The following is a 21286-nucleotide window of genomic DNA, read 5'->3' as shown; positions in this document are numbered from 1 at the left end:
TAAATTGTCCTTCTCTGTCATATGGATACATTGTGTTTCTCTCAGAGCATACTGCAACCTCAGGGATCTTAATATTTAACCCCTCGATCTGGTCTTTGTTCTGTTTTGGCTCTCCGTGAGAATTCAGAAGAATCTATGAATAAGCTAAGAAAGGGACAAACAAGAAGCACAGAAGCTCAGAAGTGTAAGGGACCTCAGAACTAATCTATTGCAACCTCTAATTGAACAAAGGGTTACTGCCTGAAGGGATCTTAGAAATTCTCTAGGCCAATCCCCTCCTTCTACAGATGAAGAAAATGAGAATTCTTAGACCAGGGCTGTGACTTTCACATAGCCATGCAGCAAATCAGCTGGCTATAGCAGGTGCTGCCTAAGGGAAGGCAGTTAGACCTTTCTGATAAAATCACAGTTGGCAGGTACCAAGAACCTACTGGCAAACAAGTAAGCCTCCACAACCTAGCTGAGTGTCTCAAAGTCTACACTTAGGGCTATGAAAACCAAAAGCAAGGAATAAGGGTATAGGTATATCCAGAGGGACATCTGTCTGCTTAATAGGACCTGCACAGAGAACTACTCCATCTTCCTATCTAACAAGATATTTGCAATCTGACCAAATAATTCGTCTTTTCAAGAGTTATACCCTAATATATTTTTCCTCTGAGCACAACTACTTATTTGAAAAATCCTATACCCTGAATCTTTTGTATATTTCAAGAGGCAAAGTGCCAGAGTGAAAGTTACCCTTGATTGTTAACATTTTATTAATTTACTGTCCTAGAAAGAAATGTTAATTTAAAAACAAAACCAACTCTTGAAATAAGAGCAGGATAGTGGCTCAAGATGCCAACTTGTTCATAGTAAATTCATTATAAACTTCAATCTACAAAATAATAATATAAGACATAGAAACCTGTTAGGATAACAAATGGGAAGAAAAAACTTCAACCTGATAAAAAGTTAAAATCATCCTTAAAACTATCTTGTGAGACCCTCAGAGCCTGAACATGGGGTAGGGAAAATACAGCTACGCTATACCTCATGTGTTATCTCCATGGGGTCATCTTCAACTTTTCTCTGGTCTACTTCCGTCTCTTGCAACTTCTTGGAAAGTCTTTGAATTTCCTCTCTGAAGTGGTAAGGGCAAAGATCAAATATTACTTGTAATCATAATCTTTCTTTTGAATGGAGGAATTTGATGAAAGTCCCACAGTGAGAAATAGGCACTCAATAGGTTGTGCTGACACATTAGGGATGACCTAGGGATAACACAGTCATGTTGATGTTAATAACGTGTTTTGTCTGACCCCAAAACCTAGTGAGACAAAACGAAAATTATACAGGGACCAGACAGCAAACCTGGCTTGGACTCAGACCTAACATTAACTTAAACACATGTAAGCCTGAGAGCAGGAACTATATAGTTCCATTGTAAAGTGTTGTCCTACTTAGGTTAAATATTTGTAATAAGCAATAAGAAGGGGAAAATATAATTCCTCATTATAATCACTAAAGAAGAAGAGAAGATATTCTATTTCAACAAATATATCCTTTCCCAATTTTAAATTCCCATCTTCTTAAAAAAAAAGTTAAAAGTACTACTTATTCCTTTTCCCCCCCAAACAAATCAAGTGTCCTCTTCCACTGATCATTTCCAGGAATTTTTTACTGATGATTCTCAGTGCAAAATATTTCTGTTCAGCTTCTGCTTTTATTTCATCAATACTTTCAGATTAGATCTTCAAATTTTTGCACTGTTTGACCCCATCCAAAATACACCAGCATGCATTTTGTATTCTCTTTACAAATTCAGGACACTTCAATCCATTTACCTCATGGTATCTTCTTTCTCCCTCCTGTCTTTCTCTGTATCTTCCACATTTTTCAGCTCCTTCTCCAAAGCAGCTTTTGCCTGTAGTAACTGCTTCATTTCCAAACTGAATATACAGGACCAGAGGGAAATTTCAGTGTTCATTTAACATGTTCTTACAAATCATTATCTAGCTTAATCAAATGTTTACAGAAATTATTTGCTATTCAAAATGATTCTCTTAAATTTGGAATTAATTACTTATTTCTTTATTCCCATAAGATATCTTAATTGTAAATAAAAGAATAATGGGAACGAACAGTTTGGCTTCTATGAGACTGTACTCTAATGAGACAGAACTCAGTAAGCCAAATCACCAGAACCAAAGCATGATACTCAGTAACTATGCAGATAAACTCAAACTTAAAAAGTTAGATTCATTCTAACCCTGACCAGAATTGTGACTAGACAGAGTAGGAAAGAAACAGTTATGTAACTAACATAAGACACCAACAATTATGCCAAAAAACAAGTTACCAGAGGGGGAAAAACAAATGGGAAAAACTATGGCTTTTTTTTTTCTTTACCAAATTCTCACAACAAACCTGAAAAGGATATTAAATTGGATCAAATACTGTCATAATTGTAAAAAAAGGAAAACAAAAAAAAGCAAAAACAAAAAACTCAGTGCCAATGGCCTGTTTATTTCAAGTAACATATGATAAATTTCACTCTAAAAAGAATTGGAAAACTCCTTTGGAAGTCATTATAATAGGATGTGACTTGGATTTGCATTTTTAATTAATTTTCCTAATTGTGTGATTTAACCATTTTTGATATACTATAATTTATATGAACTAGGGGTAACCCAGCAAATATTTTATTACCACTGAAGCTAATTTGAAGCCAAAGTCTAAGAAATTTCAGCATAGTAAACAATTCTTTATTGAACACTGCCAGTTTTGGGCCTAGCATAAAGATGGATTTCCCCAAACAAAGCTAGATTTACTTCAGGTGCAAAACTTTAACACGTAGAAGCAAGAACTTTTTCACATGGTGGAAGGAGGGTAGCTGTGTTGCAAAGAGACATACTCTTTATCAGACAGCTGAGCTTGTAGAGTGTTCCGGTCCCCCTTCAGCTTTCTCACTATCCCGCGAAGTCGTTCACACTCATCAGAATGATCGGATCTCAGCGCTTCCTGCTGTGTGGTGCTTGATGCTGACTGAATCAGGGGAACCAGTCTGACCTGTTCTGGAGACTGAGACTCTGTGTTCTCGAGCTCACCCACTTTCTGAAAACAAATACAAATAGTTATTATTTTTCTTATTCTTAGGTTTTATAGGCTGTAGTGTTAGAAGTGACGAGGCTCATGCTGAGGCCATAAGAGGGGACATATCCTGCCCAAGGTCACACATTAGGCAGTGCTGAGATTCAAACCCAAGTCTTCTAAACTCTCTAAACCCAGTTTTTGAAATAACAGAATTATATGATGAAGTCCAAGCTAAGCACAAGAAACCAAAAGGAAGTTAGACTTAAGGTACAGGAACCTTTGTTTATACTAAAAGAACAGAGATTGTGACTAGTTAAAAGTTTCAAGGCTTTAGCAATGCTCTCTAGTAAAGTATACGATTTGGAGAAAGGAGTTTGAGGGGCAGCTTAGGTGGCTCAGTGGATTAAAAGCCAGGCCCAGAGATGGGAGGTTCTTTGTTCAAATTTGGCCTCAGAGACTTCCTAGCTGTGTGACCCTGGGCAAGTCACTTAGCCCTTGCTGTTTTTCTGTCTTAGAACCAATATACAGTATTGATTCTAAGATGGAAGGTAAGGGTTTAAAAAAATAGTTCTGTATTATTTAATAATATGTGCTTAAATTTTTCTAACATTTTACAAAAGATTTTCCCTTTTTAGGTCTTTGGATGAAGTCACTTGTTACTTTTCATTCTCTGGATCTTTCTTATAACCTACAAAAAATGAATTAATAATTTAAGAGAAAAAAAGATATGTTCTGTTAAGTGAACCAGAAACACCTCAGTTCTCCATTTCCATCCCTTTTCTAAAACTGCTTACTTTAATGAAGCATTCCAGATATGCCAAAAAAGTTTTTATAACCACTTTTAAGCTTCTTAGATTTATCAAAATTTATTTTGGGGATATTTGCCATTTCTCATAAATATCTGTGAGAAATTTTAGGAAAAGATTTAAATTTTCCCTCTAGGTATTTTTTTAACTTGATTTTTTTTCCCCAAGTGTATTGACGTTCTATTAAATTTCAAAGGAATCAATTGAGTTACTATAGTAAAGATTTGTATAGAAAACTTAGAAATGCAAGTTTTTTGGCAAAGTGTTATATATAACATTGTGTTTTAGATATAAAAATAGCAAAGAAAAAATAAGAGTATCAGTTACAACTAAAAGAAAAGAATTAAGTAGGCTATATCTTGAAAAGGTAAGATTTTTTTTCAGGACACCACATTAAATATATCTAAAATTGGCTACTTGTACTATTAGAAATGTACCAAGGTGTGATCTAGGGCAGGTTGCTTAATGTCCATTTTTGAACCTAGGACCTCCTGTCTCTGGGCCTGTCTTTCAAACCACTGAGCCACCTAGCTGTCCTCAAGAAGACTGCTTCTATATAAAACTGTGGCTTTCCATCTCATACCACTTGCTTTAGAAAAAAAATATATAATAAATTATATACATTTCTTGCAAAACTGTCCTATTTGTGCTTCTTTTTGAACTTCATTTTCTCCTTTGTGCATTAAAAAAATAATACAGTAACTTTTTTGGGACATCACTATTATGAACCCTTTCCTTATCAAAAACCAAAAGAAAGGAAAAACTCATAACAAATATGTATAGTTAAACAAAAAGAATCCACACCACAGTTGCCATGTCCAAAAATACATGTCTCTGAACCTTGTGCCCATCAATTATTTTTTTTATCTTGGTTAACATGCCACAACACAGGTCCTCCAGAGACATAACTGGTCATTGAATTGTTCAAGGTTCCTTACGATGTGGCTGTCCTTGTGTCAATTGTTCTGGTTCTGTTCACTGCAATCTTTGAATTGGAATTCTCTGAAATTGTCCCTTTCATCCTTTCTTAAGAGGGCCTCAGTTTCTAAATGTAGAGAGTAAGGGGACTAGACCAGATAATCTTTAAGGTCTCTTTTCAGATCAATGATTCTAATATTTAAAAACATTTTTAGGGGCAGTTAGGTGGCTCTCCCTCTCTCTATCTTATCTTATCTTATCTACTCTGTCCATGTTGGCTATCTAGCTGCCTGAAATTCACTATTAACACAAAGAAATATAGGCATATTAAGAAGTGACACAAAATGAAATAAGTAGAATTAGAACAATATTACACATTACTACTTATATGAAAACAGAAGCAACACAACTTAAGAAGTACACAGATACCTGGCACATAACAGGTATTTAAGAAATGCCTGTTTGCCAATTGTTTAAAAAAAAAGAGAGACTGGGAGGAAAAGTGGGAAAAAGAGTAGAGAGGCAGTATAGGCTAATCCCTGGGTTCTCCTCCTTCTACCATGTCAAAATAGAGAACAGAATACAAGGAAGACCAGAAGTCAGTCACAAGATAAAAAAGCATACTGATTCTCCTTGGAATAATAAAATTACATTAACAGTATTATTGTTTACTCACAATTAGGTAGAAACGGCTGCTAAGGAAAAAGTTATAGTGAATGATTTGATTTGACTGACATATCTAGTCTGATAAATTCCATATCCTTTGCACTAAATCTCCCTATTAAATTTGCTGATTTAAAAAACCCAAACAAACAATTTTATTAAGTATTTGAAGATTGTGGCTATATATTTCGTACTCTATTAACTATGGAGCAATGGAAATGGCAAAGTTAAAAAGTTGTTGTTTTTTTAATTTGAAATTTTTTATTTAATTGATTTAGAATATTACTCCATGGTTACATGATTCATGTTCTTTTCATCCCGTCCTCCCACCCTCCTCCCGTAGCCAATGAGCAGTTCCACTGGGTTTTACATGTATGACTTCTTTGGTTAAAAAGAACATTGATTTAAAAAAATAAACCCAAGAAGACATGAAGAGTTTCATAGGCCTCATCAGGCATTAGCTCAGTTTCTTAAAGTCTCTTGCAAGTGATGCCATTTGCCCTTGATTTCAGGGATCATGGGAACTCTGAGGCAGCATTCAGAGACAAGCAAAACTCTGAAAGTTATATACTAAATTTATTATATGTTTTGAAAGAAAAACAAAGTTTACATAATAGAGCTTTGCAATTTCGTGTATAATCTTCTCCTGTTCTAAAATATATGTGAAAATGCTCATTTTATTTGTTGTTAGGTTTAGAGTTTTAAAAATTAAATTCAAATGTTTAAAAAGAGAGATTAGAAGGAGACAGAGCAGATAAATTATTTTTAATTATCGCTGAAAAGGGGCCACTAAGTAGCACAGGCCTGGAGTTGGGAGGACCTAGGTTCAAAGACATTTCTGAGCTGTGTAACCATAGGCAAATCACTTAATCCCAACTGCCTAGCCCTTGCTGCTCTTATGTCTTAGAAATGGTTTTAATATAGGAGGGTTAGAAAAAAAAATTCTGCTGGAGAGGCAGCTTGATATAAGGCTAGAGAGCCAGCCTTGGAATCTGGGTTCATGTGCCATTATTGTAGATAGGTTTTGTGTGTGAAATAGTGCAAGTTACTTAACTATTTAATGCTCCCAGTTATTTTCTCTAAGTTATAATACAGTTGCTGATCTCCATTGCTAATGCTTCTTTACTGAAAGTTTCCTGTACCAATGAAATCATAGCTATGGACCATGTTAAAATGGTCACGATTTGTTGAGAAGGCTAATATCTCATCCATTGGGCTAGTTTTTAAAACATCATTTAGAGGTAAGCTAGGTGCCATAGTGAATAAAGCAACAGGCATGGAATCAAGAGGATTTGGGTTTCAAATATGGCCTCAGACACTTCCTCACTGTGTGACCCTGGGCAAGTCATTTATCCCTGTTTGCCTCATCCTTGCCCTTCTGTCTTGTAACTAGACTTGTAACTAGAACAGAAACTGAGGGTTTAAAAAAATTTTTTTAATTAAAAAAATCATTTATAAAAGTCATCCCTTAATAATGATCCCTTTATAATGAACATATAATGAACACATAAAATAAAAATGAAATTAAGTAGAAATATATAAATACTAAATAAAAAGTTAAAAAATTATTTTTAAGATGATGTCACTCACCTTTTCCAACTCTGAGATTCGCCTCATTAATCTCTGTTTACTCCATTCACTATAACCTAAAGGGAACAACAAGGTCTTTAATAGATAACCAATGAATTAGCATTTATTAAATTCCCACTATATGGCAGGTACTCTGCAAGGTAGTGAGGACACAAAAATGACAGTCCCTGCAGAGAAGGCAATTCATAGATCAGTAATTATATATAAAATAAATATTAAAGTCAAAAGGGTGAGGAAGGACTGGTACCAGAAGAACCATCAAGAAAGGCTTCAATGACTGATCCAACCATTCTGGAAGGCAATTTGGAATTATGCCCAAAGGGCTATTAACCAATACATACCCTTCAATCCAGTAATACCACTACTAGGTTTGTATCACAAAAAGATAAAAAAAGGGGGAAAAGACCTGCTTGTACAAAAAATAGTTATAGCTGCTCCTTGTGTGGAGGTAAAGAATTAGAAATTAAAGGGGTGTCCATCAACTGGGGATCTCTAAACAAGTTGTGATGGTGATGGAATACTATCATGCTGTAAGGAATGATGAACAGGATGATTTCAGAAAGAGCTGGAAAGACCTACATGAAGCAATGCAGAGTGAAATAAGCAGAACCAGGAGAACATTGTACACAGTAATTGCAATACTGTGGAACAACCAAATGTGATAGACTTAGCTATTATTGGCACTACAATGATCGATCCAGAACAATTCTGAGGGACATGTGACCTCCAGAAAGAGAACTGTTGGAGTAGACCAAAGGATACAGTTTTTCACTTTAATTTATTTGGGTTTTTATTTTGGGGTTTTATATGACTATTCTCTTACAAAATGAAAAATATGGAAATGTTTTGCATGATAACACAACTATAACTCATATCAAATTGCTTGCTAGCACTGGAAGGGGGAGGGAAGAGAGGGAGAGAAACAATTTGGATCCTATAACTTCAGAAAACTTATGTGGAAATTTACTAAGTTTTCTGAAGTTATAGGATCCAAATCTTTAAGGGGGCAGCTGGGTATCTCAGTGGATTGAGAGCCAGGCCTAGAGACAGGAGGTCCTAGGTTCAAATCTGGCCTCAGACATTTCCTAGCTGTGTGAACCTGGGCAAGCCACTTAACCCCCATTGCCTAGCCCTTAATACTCTTCTGTCTTGGAGTCAATCCAAGATGGAAGGTAAGGGTCTTTAAAAATAAATAAAATCTTTATAATGAACACGTAAAATATATTTTTAAAAATATAATAAAGTCCTACACTTGAGTTTTTTAAAAAAAAGAAAGGCTTCCATGTTAAAGATGGCAATAAAGCAGAGTTCTGAATAAAACGAGGGATGCTAAGAAGTACATACAACACATTGCAGGTGTGGGTCACAGTCAGAACAATGGCCCTGAGATAGGAAGGGGGTATTTTGTGTGGGGAAAAAAAAAGCAAGAAAGGCAGTTTGGATGGGGGACAAAGTAAGGAATAACTAGAGAACCACCCATTTAAAACACAACTTTCAGAAGCCAATGTAGAAGGTGGGATAAGTAGGAAGGAAGGGAAGCATATATAGAGAACTTACTAAGTGACAGGCACTGTGTTAAGACTTTTACAAATATCTTATTGGATCCTCACAATAACTTCAGGAAGTATGTGCTATTATTTTTTCTATTTTGCAGTTTCGGAAACTGAGACAGAGGTTAAATGACTTGTCCAAGGTCACATAGTCAGTGCATGTCTGAGGCTGGACTGGAACTCAAGTCTTCCTGACTCTAGACACAGTGCTCTACCTACTGCACCACCAACTGCCACTGTTAACATTGAAGCGCTGCGTATCACTGCTAGGCTATGCTAAGATTCAGAGAGTATTTTTCTAGTTATATCAAGATTCATTTGCCTAATGGTAAACATATAGACATATTAACTGAACATTGTATGATTTTTCTTTTTCTTAAAAAAAATTTTAACCCTTTCTTTTTGTCTTAGAAATAATTCTAATACAATAGAGGTAAGGGCTAGGCAATGGGGGGGGGGGGGGTTAAGTGACTTGCCAAGGGTAACAGAGGTAGAAATTATCTGAGGCCAGATTTGAAGCCAGGTCCTCCTGACTCCAGGCCTGGTCACCTAGCTGCCCCAGCTTTGTTTTTTAAAAAGGCTAAAATCTCTCCATAGTTTTATAACCCTTGTTTTAGATGCTAGTGATATGCCACTTAAGCCATGTGGCTGGACAAAGTAGGGGCAAGAATTCTTGTAGCATCCTTGCTCTTTTCCCTCATGGAAAAGCTGAAGTAAAAACCAGCTTTGTAAACGTCTGTAAACGTTCTCCCTGCTTTTGTAGGTGATACCTTTTGCTTTATTAGAAATAGGGGAATTGCTTAGGACACGGTCCAGATCTTCCTTCAAACTCTGGTTCTCCTCCTGAAGTTCTTGAACATTCCTGGACAAATGCAGGACAGTAGCACTCAATTTCTTCTGCCTTTTCTGAGTTGACTTTTTATCAGATGGGGATCTACATACAAAACAAACCAAAAAGTAAAGTAGGTCAAAGATAAACAAATGATTTCTAAATAGATAAAATATGCCATAAATCTCTTTACAAACTATTTAAACTAAAATAAATCAATTTGATGTTCTCAATGTCCAACGTCAACCTTAGTGCAAGAATCATTTTTCCTGTGCTTTTAGAAGAAAAATCACAGATAACTCTTGTTTCATATTCAAAGAGAAATATAAGAATGCTATCCACAATGTGAGAGAAAGAACTATGGGAGTAGAAATGCAAAAGAAAAACATATGACTTATCACTTGTATATATGGATATATGATTTGGGGTTTTGGTTTTAAAAGACTGCTCTATTGCAAAAATGAATAATATGAAAACAGGTATCAAAGTGATAACATTTGTACAATCCAGTGGAATTGCTTGTTGGATTTGGGGGGAGGGAGGGAAAAGGGGAAGGAAAGAAAATAAATTATGTAAACATAGAAAAATACTTAAAAAAATAAGTTATCTAGAATTGGCATCTTTTAAAATACTTTGGCAAAGGGACATCTACATGGCTCTGTGGATGAAGAACCAGACTTAGAGGCAGGAGATCCTGCTTAGCCCTTACCACTCTTCTGCCTTGGAATCAATACTTAATATTGATTCTAAGACATAAGATAAGGGTTTATAAAATTTTTTTAAAGACAATCTGACAAAGAGTAAATAAACTTTTAATAAGGGCAGGTAGGTGGCTCAGTAAATAGAAAGACTGGAGATGGGAGGTCCTGGGTTCAAATTTGGCCTCCCTACACTTCCTAGCTGTATTGACCCTGGGCAATTCACTTAAACCCCATTTGCCTAGCCCTGGCTGCTCTTCTGCCTATCCAGTATTGATTTTAAGGGTTAAAAAAAAAAACACCTTAGTGGGGTCAAAGCCATAATGTTCTTCTTAAGATTCTACTTTTCCTTAGCCTACTTTTACTATAACTAAAATTAAGAATCCTGAAGTTTGAAAATTTTAATTTCACTAGAAGTTGGAATCAGATAGCATGGAAACAGTGCTCCAAATTGAGGTAGAACCTGAAATCAAATTAGTGATCCAAAAATGTGACAACTAGAGCAACAAAACAGAAGAAACCTCTGGTAAGACAAAACCTCTGACAACCCCACTAGCCTAGTATCCCCACTGGGGAGGGTTTTTGTCTAGTATTTTAAGTCGTTCTCCAGCTTACCAACCAGGACTCTGGTTCATATACTTTTTTTTAATTAACCAACAAACATTTATTAAGCACTTACTACATGCTGAACACTGCCAAGTGCCGGGGATTAAAAAAAAAGGCAAAAAAAAAAAATTAAAAAATAGTCCCTACCCTTCTCAAGGAGCTTATAATTTAATGGAAGAAACAACATGAAAACAAATATATACAAAGCAAGCTATATACAGGATAAATGGTAAATAATTAATAGAAGGAAGTCACTAGAATGACAAGGGTTTGGGAAAAGCTTCCTATAGAAGTTGTGATTTCAGTTTGGGAAGACCAGGAGTCAGAGCAGAGTAGGGAGGGCATTGTGGGCATGGGGAACAACCAGAAAGAATATTCAGAGTTGAAAGATGAAGTGTCCTGTTTGTGGAGTAGTCAGGAGGCCCATGCCACTGGATCCAAGAGTACATATCAGGAAGTAAGGTATAAGAAGACAGGAAGGACTAGATTAAAGGGCTTTGAATGCTAAACATAGCATTCTGTATTCAGTTCTGAAGGTGAGAGGGAACCACTGGAGTCTATTGAGTAAAGGGTGATATGACCAAAACTTGTTCTTTAAGAAAAGTACTTTAGTGGATGAATGGAGGATGATGGATTGGTATTGGGAGAGACGTGAGACAGGAAGACTCACCAGCAGGGTATTGCAATAATCCATGTGTGCTGTAAAGATAATTGACTTCTGTCTCTCACTTTGCAGTTTTGAAACCTTTTACATATATTTATTTTCTTTATAAAGTAATGTTGAGTAAAATAAGTTCCTAGCTTAGAGATAAGGAATCTGATGTTCAAAGGTAGGGTAACTGACATGTATTTTAGGCAAGTTATTTAGTGGGAGAGAGAACACTAGGATTCAGGGCTTCAGGTTCCAAGGTCAGTGAGTTATCTTGAATACTATTAGTTCATGTGTATAAGTGTGGGTTTATATGTTAGAGATGGGGAGGAAGGGGGTTATAGATGGAAGAAGTAAAAAAAAGATGTAAGGAAATGATTACCTTCCCCAAGGGGTTTGGTGATAGCCAGGTTGAGTGTAACACTCCATGTACTTTTTATTCTATATTATTATTATTATATTTATTATTGTATTATTATATACTTTTATTCTATATTATTATATTTATTATTATTTTATTCTTTCTTGTCAACTGTACCTTGTACAATCAATTACTAGTTTTCATTAAGGTTCATCTCAGGTGCCATGGCCCATAAAAGGCCTATCCAGGTCCTCCGAGTTGCTACTGCCCCCTCTATTACTGAAATGACTTTGTAGATATTTTGTGTGTACATAATTGTGTTCCTGCCATTCCTCATTTCCCCCTAAATGGCAACTTTTTGAGGGCAGTGTCTGTTCTGTTTTATATTTATATCCCTAGGAACTAATACAATGCATGGCATATAATAAACACTTAATGCTTGTTGGATAATGAACAGAAAGGCTGATATTCTTCCAAATAAAGCAACCAGAGAGAAATTTAAATGGCAGAATAAAATTGTGCTGAAATGGTAGCTTGTGTGATATAGGGGGAAAGTGCTGGCCTTGGGGTCAGATCTGGGTTTTAATCACAGCTCTAATTCTTAGCTATGTGACCATGAACAAACCACTTAATGAGACTCAGTTTTCTCATTTATGCAATGAAGACATGATACATTTCTTAACTCACAGAGTTACTGCAAGAAAAGATCTTTGCAAATATTAATGTTATTATATAATGGTGTTATTTATTTTTAAATCCTTACCTATTGTCTTAGAATCTATATAAAGTATCAGTCTCAAGGCAAAAGAACAGTAAGGAATAGGCAACTGGGTTTAAGTTACTTGCCTAGGATCATATAGCTATGAATTATCTGAGGCCAAATTTGAACCCGGGACCTTCCATCTCTAGGTCTGGCTCTCTATCCACTGAACCACCTAGCTACCCTACCCCTTTAGGTGTTAATAATATAACAGGTGTGACTTAAGAACTAACATATCTCAGTAGCAGAACTGATTGACTAAACATACTATTGCCATTAGCAAATAATAATTATGAGAAACTGTGAGTTGAGAAACTCAGATACCTAATAAGAGGCCTAACTCAAACGATCTTTTTTACTTTTTAAAAAGGTGTTTCAAGGTGATTCAAAGTAACAGACATTAGAAGCTCCTATGTGATTATTTTCTTTGTTATAACACTTTTAAATAACATGAATCAATATACAAAATATGTGGCCCCAAAGAGACTAACATACTTCTTTCCTGTGGTTTCAGTATTTGCCAAAAGAACCTGGAGACGATGGATCTGTAAAATACCAAAGTCAGAATGCATTTTTAAAAGCACATCACTAACATGAAAAAGATCTTCCTTTGAGGACACTTCCATTAGAGTTAGGAGCATTACTTAGGACCAACATGAATCAAAGTATGACCATTATGTATTAACCTAAAAGTCATGATGACATAATCACACACAATCCCAGCAATACTAAGCTCAGCAGCAAGCTCTAACTTAGACAGTTCCTTCAGTTTTTAGTGTCATTAGAATATTACTCTCTGTCCAAGTTCTGTAACTTCCCTATCCCTTGATAATACATTAGGAAAAAGAGCTTAGTACCTCTTCATAATAAGTCTCCATGGCGATCCTCATTTCTTCCAAATTAGTCATCTTTATATCTGTTTGAAGTTTACTGAAAATCCAAACAAAAAATTAGCATGGATGTCCTGGTATTGCAAACATGAATTGAATATCCTGTTGGTTTGTGTCATAGCAGGGCATAGTACAAACACTAATAAAGTCATAACATCTTTTTTTTTTTTAACCCTTATCTTCTGTCTTAATATTACTTCTAAGAGAGAAAAGTGTCAAAGACTAGTCAATTGGGGGTTAAATGACTTGCCTTGGTTCAAAAAGCCAGTCTTAGGCCAGATTTGAAACAAGGAGCTCCCCAATTCTCCAGCCCTGGCACTCTATCCATTGTGCTACCAAACTGTCCCAAAGTCATATCATCTTAAAAGGGGGAAAGAGAACCGAGTTTTGTTTCAGGTTCTGTCACAATTTAGCTTTGTTAGAGTGGGTAAATGCCTTAGTTTCTTTTTCTGTGATTGGCAATATCAACCGGGATGTTGGGAGGACTGAGCATTGAAAATAAACTTCCAACGTATACTGTGTTATACTAAGTATTAAAAGTAAGTAAATCTATAATTAGAGAAAATTTTTGTGACAATTCTAAGATCTAAATAGGTGGTATCTCTAAAATACCTGAATCATTTTTGAAAACAAATCTTAGTATGTGAAAAAAAAAACCAACTCAGTTTCTTTTTTTTTTTTTTGAGATCTAAATATTTTATTTTTTTAGAAAAATTTTCCATGGTTACGATTCATGTTTTTACTTTCCCCTTCACCTTCCCCTCCCCCCATATCCAACGCACATTTCCACTGGTTTTAACATGTGTCATCAATCAAGACTTATTTACATATACCAACTCAGTTTCAAAGTGTGGGAAAAGTTATAACCTCTACCCAGGCCTATACTCCAGAGACATCAAAGGAGGGGAAAGGACCCTTAAGTACAAAAACATTCATGTTAATTTTCTGTGGTAGCAAAGTATTGGAAACTAAGTGAATGACCATCAATTGAAGAATATTTGAATACATTTTGGTATGTGAATAGGATGGAGTATAACACATTAATAAATAAGAAAAGGGATGGTTCTCAGAGAATTGTGGACTTTTATGACCTGATGATGAGTAAAATGAACAGAACCAGGAGAACAAGTTATATTGTCATAATATTGTAAAAATGAACAATTTTGCAAGACTTAAGGACTTTCTCAATGAACAACTACTATTCAGGTCAAATGACAGAAATTTACTCTTTACCTCCTAACAGAGAGGAGATAGGCTATGCATGCAGAACAAGATACATTTTTGGACATGGACAATATGAGAATTTGTTTTGTCTGATTGGGACTTTGCTACAGAGGCTTTGTTTTTCTTTTCTTTTTTTCAGGGGAGGAGGAGAGGCGGTATGGGTGGGAAGGAGGGAAAATAAATGTTTGTTATCTATTAGACTCAGTGGCTATGTTGATTGGTTTTATTTAAATATTAAATTTAAGCAGGGGGCAGACTGGTATATGGTATAAAAACAAAAGGAAACAAAACTTTTTTTTTTTCAGCTGCCTATTTTTTTTGCCTTAATTTCCTTGCTTCCTCCTCACTTCTCAGTTCTACAATGTGACTTCCAACTCTATTATTTCATCAAAATTGTTTTCTTCAACATTACCAATAATAAATTTATTAACTGTTAAAACCTAATGGTCTTTTCTTTTTTGACCTTATTATAGCTTTTACCCTGAATTGATCAAACTGATCTCCTATATATACTCTTTTCTTGTGGATTCTTTAAAAATGCTTCTTCTTGATTCTCCTACTTGTGTGACCACTCTGTCAGACTTCTTTGCTGATTCAACTTTTCCTCAAAAGTCATCCATTCTCTAAACCTCCCTTTACCTATTAAGGATACCACCACATCCTTACAGGTAACCCAGGTATGCAATCTTGGAGTCCTTCTCTACCATTCCTTTACTCTCTATATCTAATCACTTAACAAATTTTGTTAATTCTATACCCAAATCATCTATCATGGGTCCAAACTTATATGTGTTCATGTTGTTTTTCCCTAATAAAATGTAAGCTCCTTGAGAGCACTGATTAATGTCTGTCTTTACATCTTCCTCATTTTGTTCACTGTCTGGCACCTAAGAGACTGCAATTAACAAATACTTGATTGATCCCTTGCATTTGTCCCCTTCTCTCTATCCATAAGGCCTACCACCATTATCACCTCTCACTTGGAATATTTCAACTAAATCCTAATTGGCCTCCAAATTTCTAATATCTCCCCTATCTAATCTAGTTTCTACAGAGATGCCAAAATAATTTGACTGAATCACTCCCTTACCAAAGTCTGCTTTCCTTCATTTCTCTTTTATTTCTTTTCTTCTTCAAAGAATAGTAATGGGCGCAGCAAGGTGGCTCAGAGGATTGAGAGCCAGGCCTAGGGATGGGAGGTCCTGGGTTTAAATCCTGCCTCAGATATTTCTGACCTGTGTGACCCTGAGCAAGTCATTTAACCCCCATTGCCCAGCCCTTACCACTCTTCCGCCTTGGAACCAATACACAATAAGATGGAAAGTAAGGGGTTAAAAAAAAAAAAGAATAGTGAGCAAAGGTGCAATGATTATGAGATAAGTAAGCTGCTTAAAGTTGACCTAAGTGCCCATGGGGATTCTACATAATGAACTGCTGCTCTGGCAATAGTTTCCAAACGACTCAAAACTGATCCAGTCACTAAGGTAGATAAAGGGGTAGATAAAGAGAGAAAATAGTAGAAGATATAACAATTGGCCCTGCATGTCCCTGACTGATTCACTCAAGTATAGGCCATGCCAAAGTCAAAACGGTGGTTGAACAAGAGACTAGATGGGGCTCATCAATGAAAGTCTGAACTTCAAACACAATAAGACCATCATTTGGTATCACTTTTCCCCAAGAATACAGACCCAAGTCCACCGTTCAAGGATGCTGACCAAGGAATTACTATAGCATTTTACTACAACTGTGGACAAAAAGGAACATATACAATGGCTCCACTCAAGAATAAAATCCATCATTGGAAGAAGTAATCTACCAGATCAGCAGTGGGAAGCCAAAATGAGGCCAAGACTTGGGTTTCTTAAGGCGCTTAGGAAATTAAATTAGCCCCTGCTCTAACAACTATTCTCAGATCCATTCTGCCTAGACACATAAGACACTTTTTTTAGAAATGACAGTGACAGATGAAATATTATCTCACAATGCTAGCCAATGGATCCCAGAGCATGTTTATATGCTAAATATTTTCTGAGGAAAATCTGAGGCACATACCTCCATAGACTCTGCAGTCTGAGTGAGAAAAGCTATATCATAGTATGTTTGGGGATTCCCAGAAAAGTTATGGGTATTATTAAGAAGGTGAGCACCATGAACCTAGTGCTGCTGTGTTGGTGAAGACGTGGCACATGTGCCCCAGCATGCTAGAGGGGGCTGCTCTGTTCCCCCTCTCCACTGCACCTGGGGACAATGTTCACATGCCCCACCCCTCCACCCAGCAGTCCAATGTGAGCACTTCCTCCCTCCTCTTGTCTGGGGTAATGCGAGGGGCTCACAGGCAGCTTGAAGGTAAAGTTTGGGAATGTGATCTCTAAAAGATTCGCTAATACTGCCCTAGTATGTTGAGATCTGGTCAATATTTCTAGGGTTTTTGTGGTGACTGGAATTAATTCCAGCCTGCTCAAAGTACTACAGGCTGTAAATTGGATAGTAATTAGTACCTGAACATTCTAGCCATTCACAATTTCTGTGAGAAGCTTACAATCAACCAATACAAAAGTGCTTATTAAGCATCTTCTTTGTATTAAGCACTGAGAGGGATCACAAGTTAGAGAGATTTTTGAAAGAAGCCATATTAAAGTTCCTTGGTTTTTCCTTGGAGAGATTGGAAGCAGTATATACTTTGTAAAGGAACCTTGTCATAAGTTGCATCAAGAAGGGGCAGGCTAAGTGGTATAGTGGATAGAGCATCAGGCCTGGAGTCAGGAGGCCCTGGGTTCAAATCTGCCTTCAGATACTTCCTAGCTGTGTGACCCTAGAAAAATCACTTAATCCTGTTTGCCAAGCCCTTACCCTCTGTCTTAAGAGTTGTTACTAGCATAGAAAGGGTATTGAAAAACAAACAAACAAAACCCAAATTTTATCCAAATATTCAGATCAAGAGAGACACTTTGAAATCAAACATTCATAAATATCTAACCTTTTTTGTCCGAAAAAGGGTGAAAAAAAAAAAAAGAGTAAAAGCAAAGACAGTACTGGGAACAGGGTCACAGAAATTCTGAGGGTAGAAAATTAAAACTGGAACCTAAGAAGACTTGAAATTGAAATTGTCTAAGAAGACAATTTAAATAATGGAATAAGCTAAATGCAGCCCTTTCTAATAATATAGTTGATTCTCACAATTCTTCCCAGCCTACATAAGAGCACAATACAAAAGTCTCCATACGTGATAGTATTGTCCTTCTCCTTGCACTGCTGTTCCAACTTGATAATCCTTTGTTTTAGTCCATTAATGACCTGCCAAAAGAATACAAATGCATCAAATTTAGAAGTTTTGGATATCCTTACCTATCAGTCTTCTCTTGAAATTTGGTCTTTTTTAATTTTCTTCTTGGAATGTTAAATTTAAGCAAACATACTGCAGACAGCTACCAGTACACCAAAACAAGAATGAAATCCTAAACATGTTTATCACTATAACCAAGAGAATATATAGGAACAGGAGAGTTCATTAACAAAAGAAATTTTTTTAAGGCAGGTATAATTCTTTGGCAACTATTTTTTAGACAATACTGTTCATGGCTGTCAAATTAAAAGGAACAACCCTTTATGATTTCTCCACATTCACTTGACAGCATATATAACACTCCACTCCAGTAGAACCCCATTTCTCTCCTCACTTGCTTCAGATAGTAAAAACACAACTTGCAACTATGTGTACCCCATACTCTGTTTTTAGTATCAATTTTGGAAATAGCATTAATTTTTCTTAAACAATATTATTTTAATAAACTGTCACCCATAGCAGAAGGGCACTGATTAGTCTGTCTTGTTAAGTACCTCAGAGAAACCCACTTTACTACAAATTGCATCTACAGGAAAACCATGGAAGGAATGTCTCCCTTTGACATCTTTCCATTTAGGAGTCTTTCCTCAGGGTTCTGACTGTAGCTCAGATATTCAAATATTATTGTCAGGCCTAAAATCTTTCTCCTGAGACAAAAGAGTTAAAGCCTGTAACAATTTCAAAGCACTCCGGCATAACAGTTCTGAAAACTACATAGGAGGGGCAGCTAGGTGGATCAATGGATAAAGAGCCAGGTCTAGAGACAGGGTGAGGGTTCAAACCTGGCCTCTTCCTAGCTGTGTGAGCTTGGGCAAGAAGTCACTTAATCCCAATTGCCTAGCCCTTACTGCTCTTCTGCCTTAGAATCAACTGTTTCTAAGACAGAAGGTAAAGGTTAAAAACAAACAAAACATAAAGAAGCAATGGGAAACATCACCTCCAAGGTTAAGAATTTACTACAAGTTTTCCTGGAGCTTCTGACCATTCTATTCTCAACTCCGAGACAGTAGTTACAGCCCACAAGGAAATAGCAGGGGTTTCTCTTCTGCCCCTAGCGTCCAGCACCCATTGTACTGTAAAATTAATTCTCTCCAGATATGACTGCAAGAAAAACAGTCTCCACTGGGCAGAGTGCTCACATATATTCTGAATGAGCATCTCAGTATTCTTCCTCCACACCTATCATTGTAATCTCTTTAAGGAAGGAATAGCTCTCATCTGAATGTTGGTTGGCATTTTAATAAGGTTTCAGCAGGAAAGTTATTTGCCTTCCTGGAGATCACACTTACCCAGCCAGTACCAGGCCTTTTGTCAACCATACTCCGGGCAAATTCACAGCCCTGTAGCAAAAAAAATAATATTTTTGTAAAAGTCTGTGCAATTCAGATTTCATTGATTTAAAAAAAAATTCACCTAATCTGAGGAATAGAAATTTACAGTTCCCCCAATCTTAGGGGTTGACTGATACCAAAAAAAAAAGTTGAACCATGAGTTAAATGAATGAGCCCAGTTATTATTGTCCATAAGCAAGTCATACAATATTGGTAAATGCACAGGGGTGCATAAGAGCCGGCCTAGGCATTTATAACACGTCTCCATACTACTAGCCGTGCAGGACCAGCTAACTACTCCTTGTAATTTGCCAAAAAAGGGACCTTTTGGCTTGGTTATAATTACTATAGATTATCCAAGTTCCACTGAAAATTTAACCTAGCTCCTTAATCAATGTAATTCTGTGTATTACCATCTAACCTTGATCCACAACTGATTCTACTGGATATACCATTCAGCTTATTTATTACATGATTAGGCCTCTGGATACTTTTACTAATCAAGAGTGCATTTTATTTGCTCATCCCATAACCATCTCCCTTCCCCTTATTCTAGGATGATAATGGATAAAGTCAAGTCACTAAGGACTATTGGCAGACCATTTCCAGAGATCATAGATTTGGATCTGAACTAGCCAAAGTGGTGGCTCCAAAAGAAAAAAAGTCAATGCTTTCCCATCCTAAACTGGCTTTCCTACCAACCAAATGAAAATTTGCTTCCCATCCTATGATTATTAGTCACTCTGCCTGGAATTCTTGATGGGAAAGTGACCTGCTAAAGACATTCAATGATGATATGACAAAGATCCCACAGAGCTAAGGCTACAAAAATCAATAGATCTAGTAGCTCCCACAAGGAGGAGATTTGGTGGGAACACCCTTCAGGTTATAAATCAAAACCTCAAACAGAACAGAACTGCCTGGACAAAGCAACCTAGGAAGTCCTTGTGGATACCCAGGAATATATGACAACCTCACTCCAGAGTTCATCTAACAATCCAGAGAGGGAAATCATCCCTGATGGACTCTTATACATCCACTTCCATCAGTATGTTCCCCTGTCTCTGCCACAAAATGGGCTGGCTAAATAGGGGGAATTCATAAATAGGACCTTTCATTTGGCTACCCATGCCTTTTGATGGCCAAACCACAACTCACCTGACAAACCTTTTTTTAAATAAGTGTCTACTATGTGCAAGACCCTGAGGAAAGACAAAGAGGTCTTCTTCAAGAAGGCTTTGGGTATATCATGATATCACCTAGTGAGCATATGACAAATCTGTATGGATGAATACTAGGTCCAGGCTCAGGCCAAGAACCTGGTTTGGAAAACTATGGAGTTTAGACTAATAGGGTCTCTGATGATACTTTTTATAATACCTCCCCAATCATGTTTGACAGTGTCCCTGGATTTCATCATGGATTTGCCCCAATCCAGTGACCAGGACTCCATTATGATAGCAGTAGACACCCTAGAAGAAACACTGGGTAAAGGATAGAGTGTTAGATTCAAGTTCAGGAAAACTTGGGCTCAAATCCTGCCTCAGATACTTAGTAGCTATGCAACCCCAGACATGTTACATGTCCTTAAATTCCACATCTGTAAAATGAAGAGATTGGAACTATAGCCTTTAAGGTTCTTTCCAGTTCCAAATCTATGACCTTTTGCTATGATAATCAAACTGGCCCACTTTCTCCTCTGTGTTGGATCTTCACTGGCAAAAAGACCACCCACAACTCTTTTGGGAGATCTTTTACTTTTAGGAGATTATCTTCTCATATACAATAATAGGTCATGAAACTCAGTTTATATCATACACATCTGGGCAACACACTTCTGGACAGTCCTCCGAGTAAAGATACTCTTTTCTACTATATAACTGATTCCCAAACTGAATTAATAAATTGCACCCTATAGCAATATTCCTGCTATTAGAGCTCATACTATCACACAACTAGACCATCCTTCTGTCCATGCCAGAACTCT

General features: G+C 36.6%; 1 protein-coding gene across 3 annotated transcripts in view; it reads right to left on the bottom strand.

Moving 5' to 3' along the window:
- IQCE (IQ motif containing E) overlaps positions 1-21286 on the bottom strand; it is an 80861-nt gene that overhangs the window by 31558 nt on the left and 28017 nt on the right. For all 3 annotated transcript variants that reach the window (XM_044659980.1, XM_044659973.1, XM_044659985.1), the window contains exons 7-15: positions 19258-19308; positions 17849-17919; positions 13366-13438; positions 13004-13053; positions 9376-9539; positions 7056-7111; positions 2900-3099; positions 1830-1934; positions 1036-1126 (exon numbers count right to left, since the gene is read on the bottom strand). In XM_044659980.1, the coding sequence (XP_044515915.1) occupies positions 1036-1126; positions 1830-1934; positions 2900-3099; positions 7056-7111; positions 9376-9539; positions 13004-13053; positions 13366-13438; positions 17849-17919; positions 19258-19308 (861 nt within the window). The remainder of the gene's footprint in view (positions 1-1035; positions 1127-1829; positions 1935-2899; positions 3100-7055; positions 7112-9375; positions 9540-13003; positions 13054-13365; positions 13439-17848; positions 17920-19257; positions 19309-21286) is intronic.

This window comes from Gracilinanus agilis, chromosome 1, assembly GCF_016433145.1.
Source record: "Gracilinanus agilis isolate LMUSP501 chromosome 1, AgileGrace, whole genome shotgun sequence".
Lineage (NCBI taxonomy): Eukaryota > Metazoa > Chordata > Mammalia > Didelphimorphia > Didelphidae > Gracilinanus > Gracilinanus agilis.
Note: the sequence above shows the minus strand (reverse complement) of the source record. Positions and strands in the feature narration are given on the sequence as shown.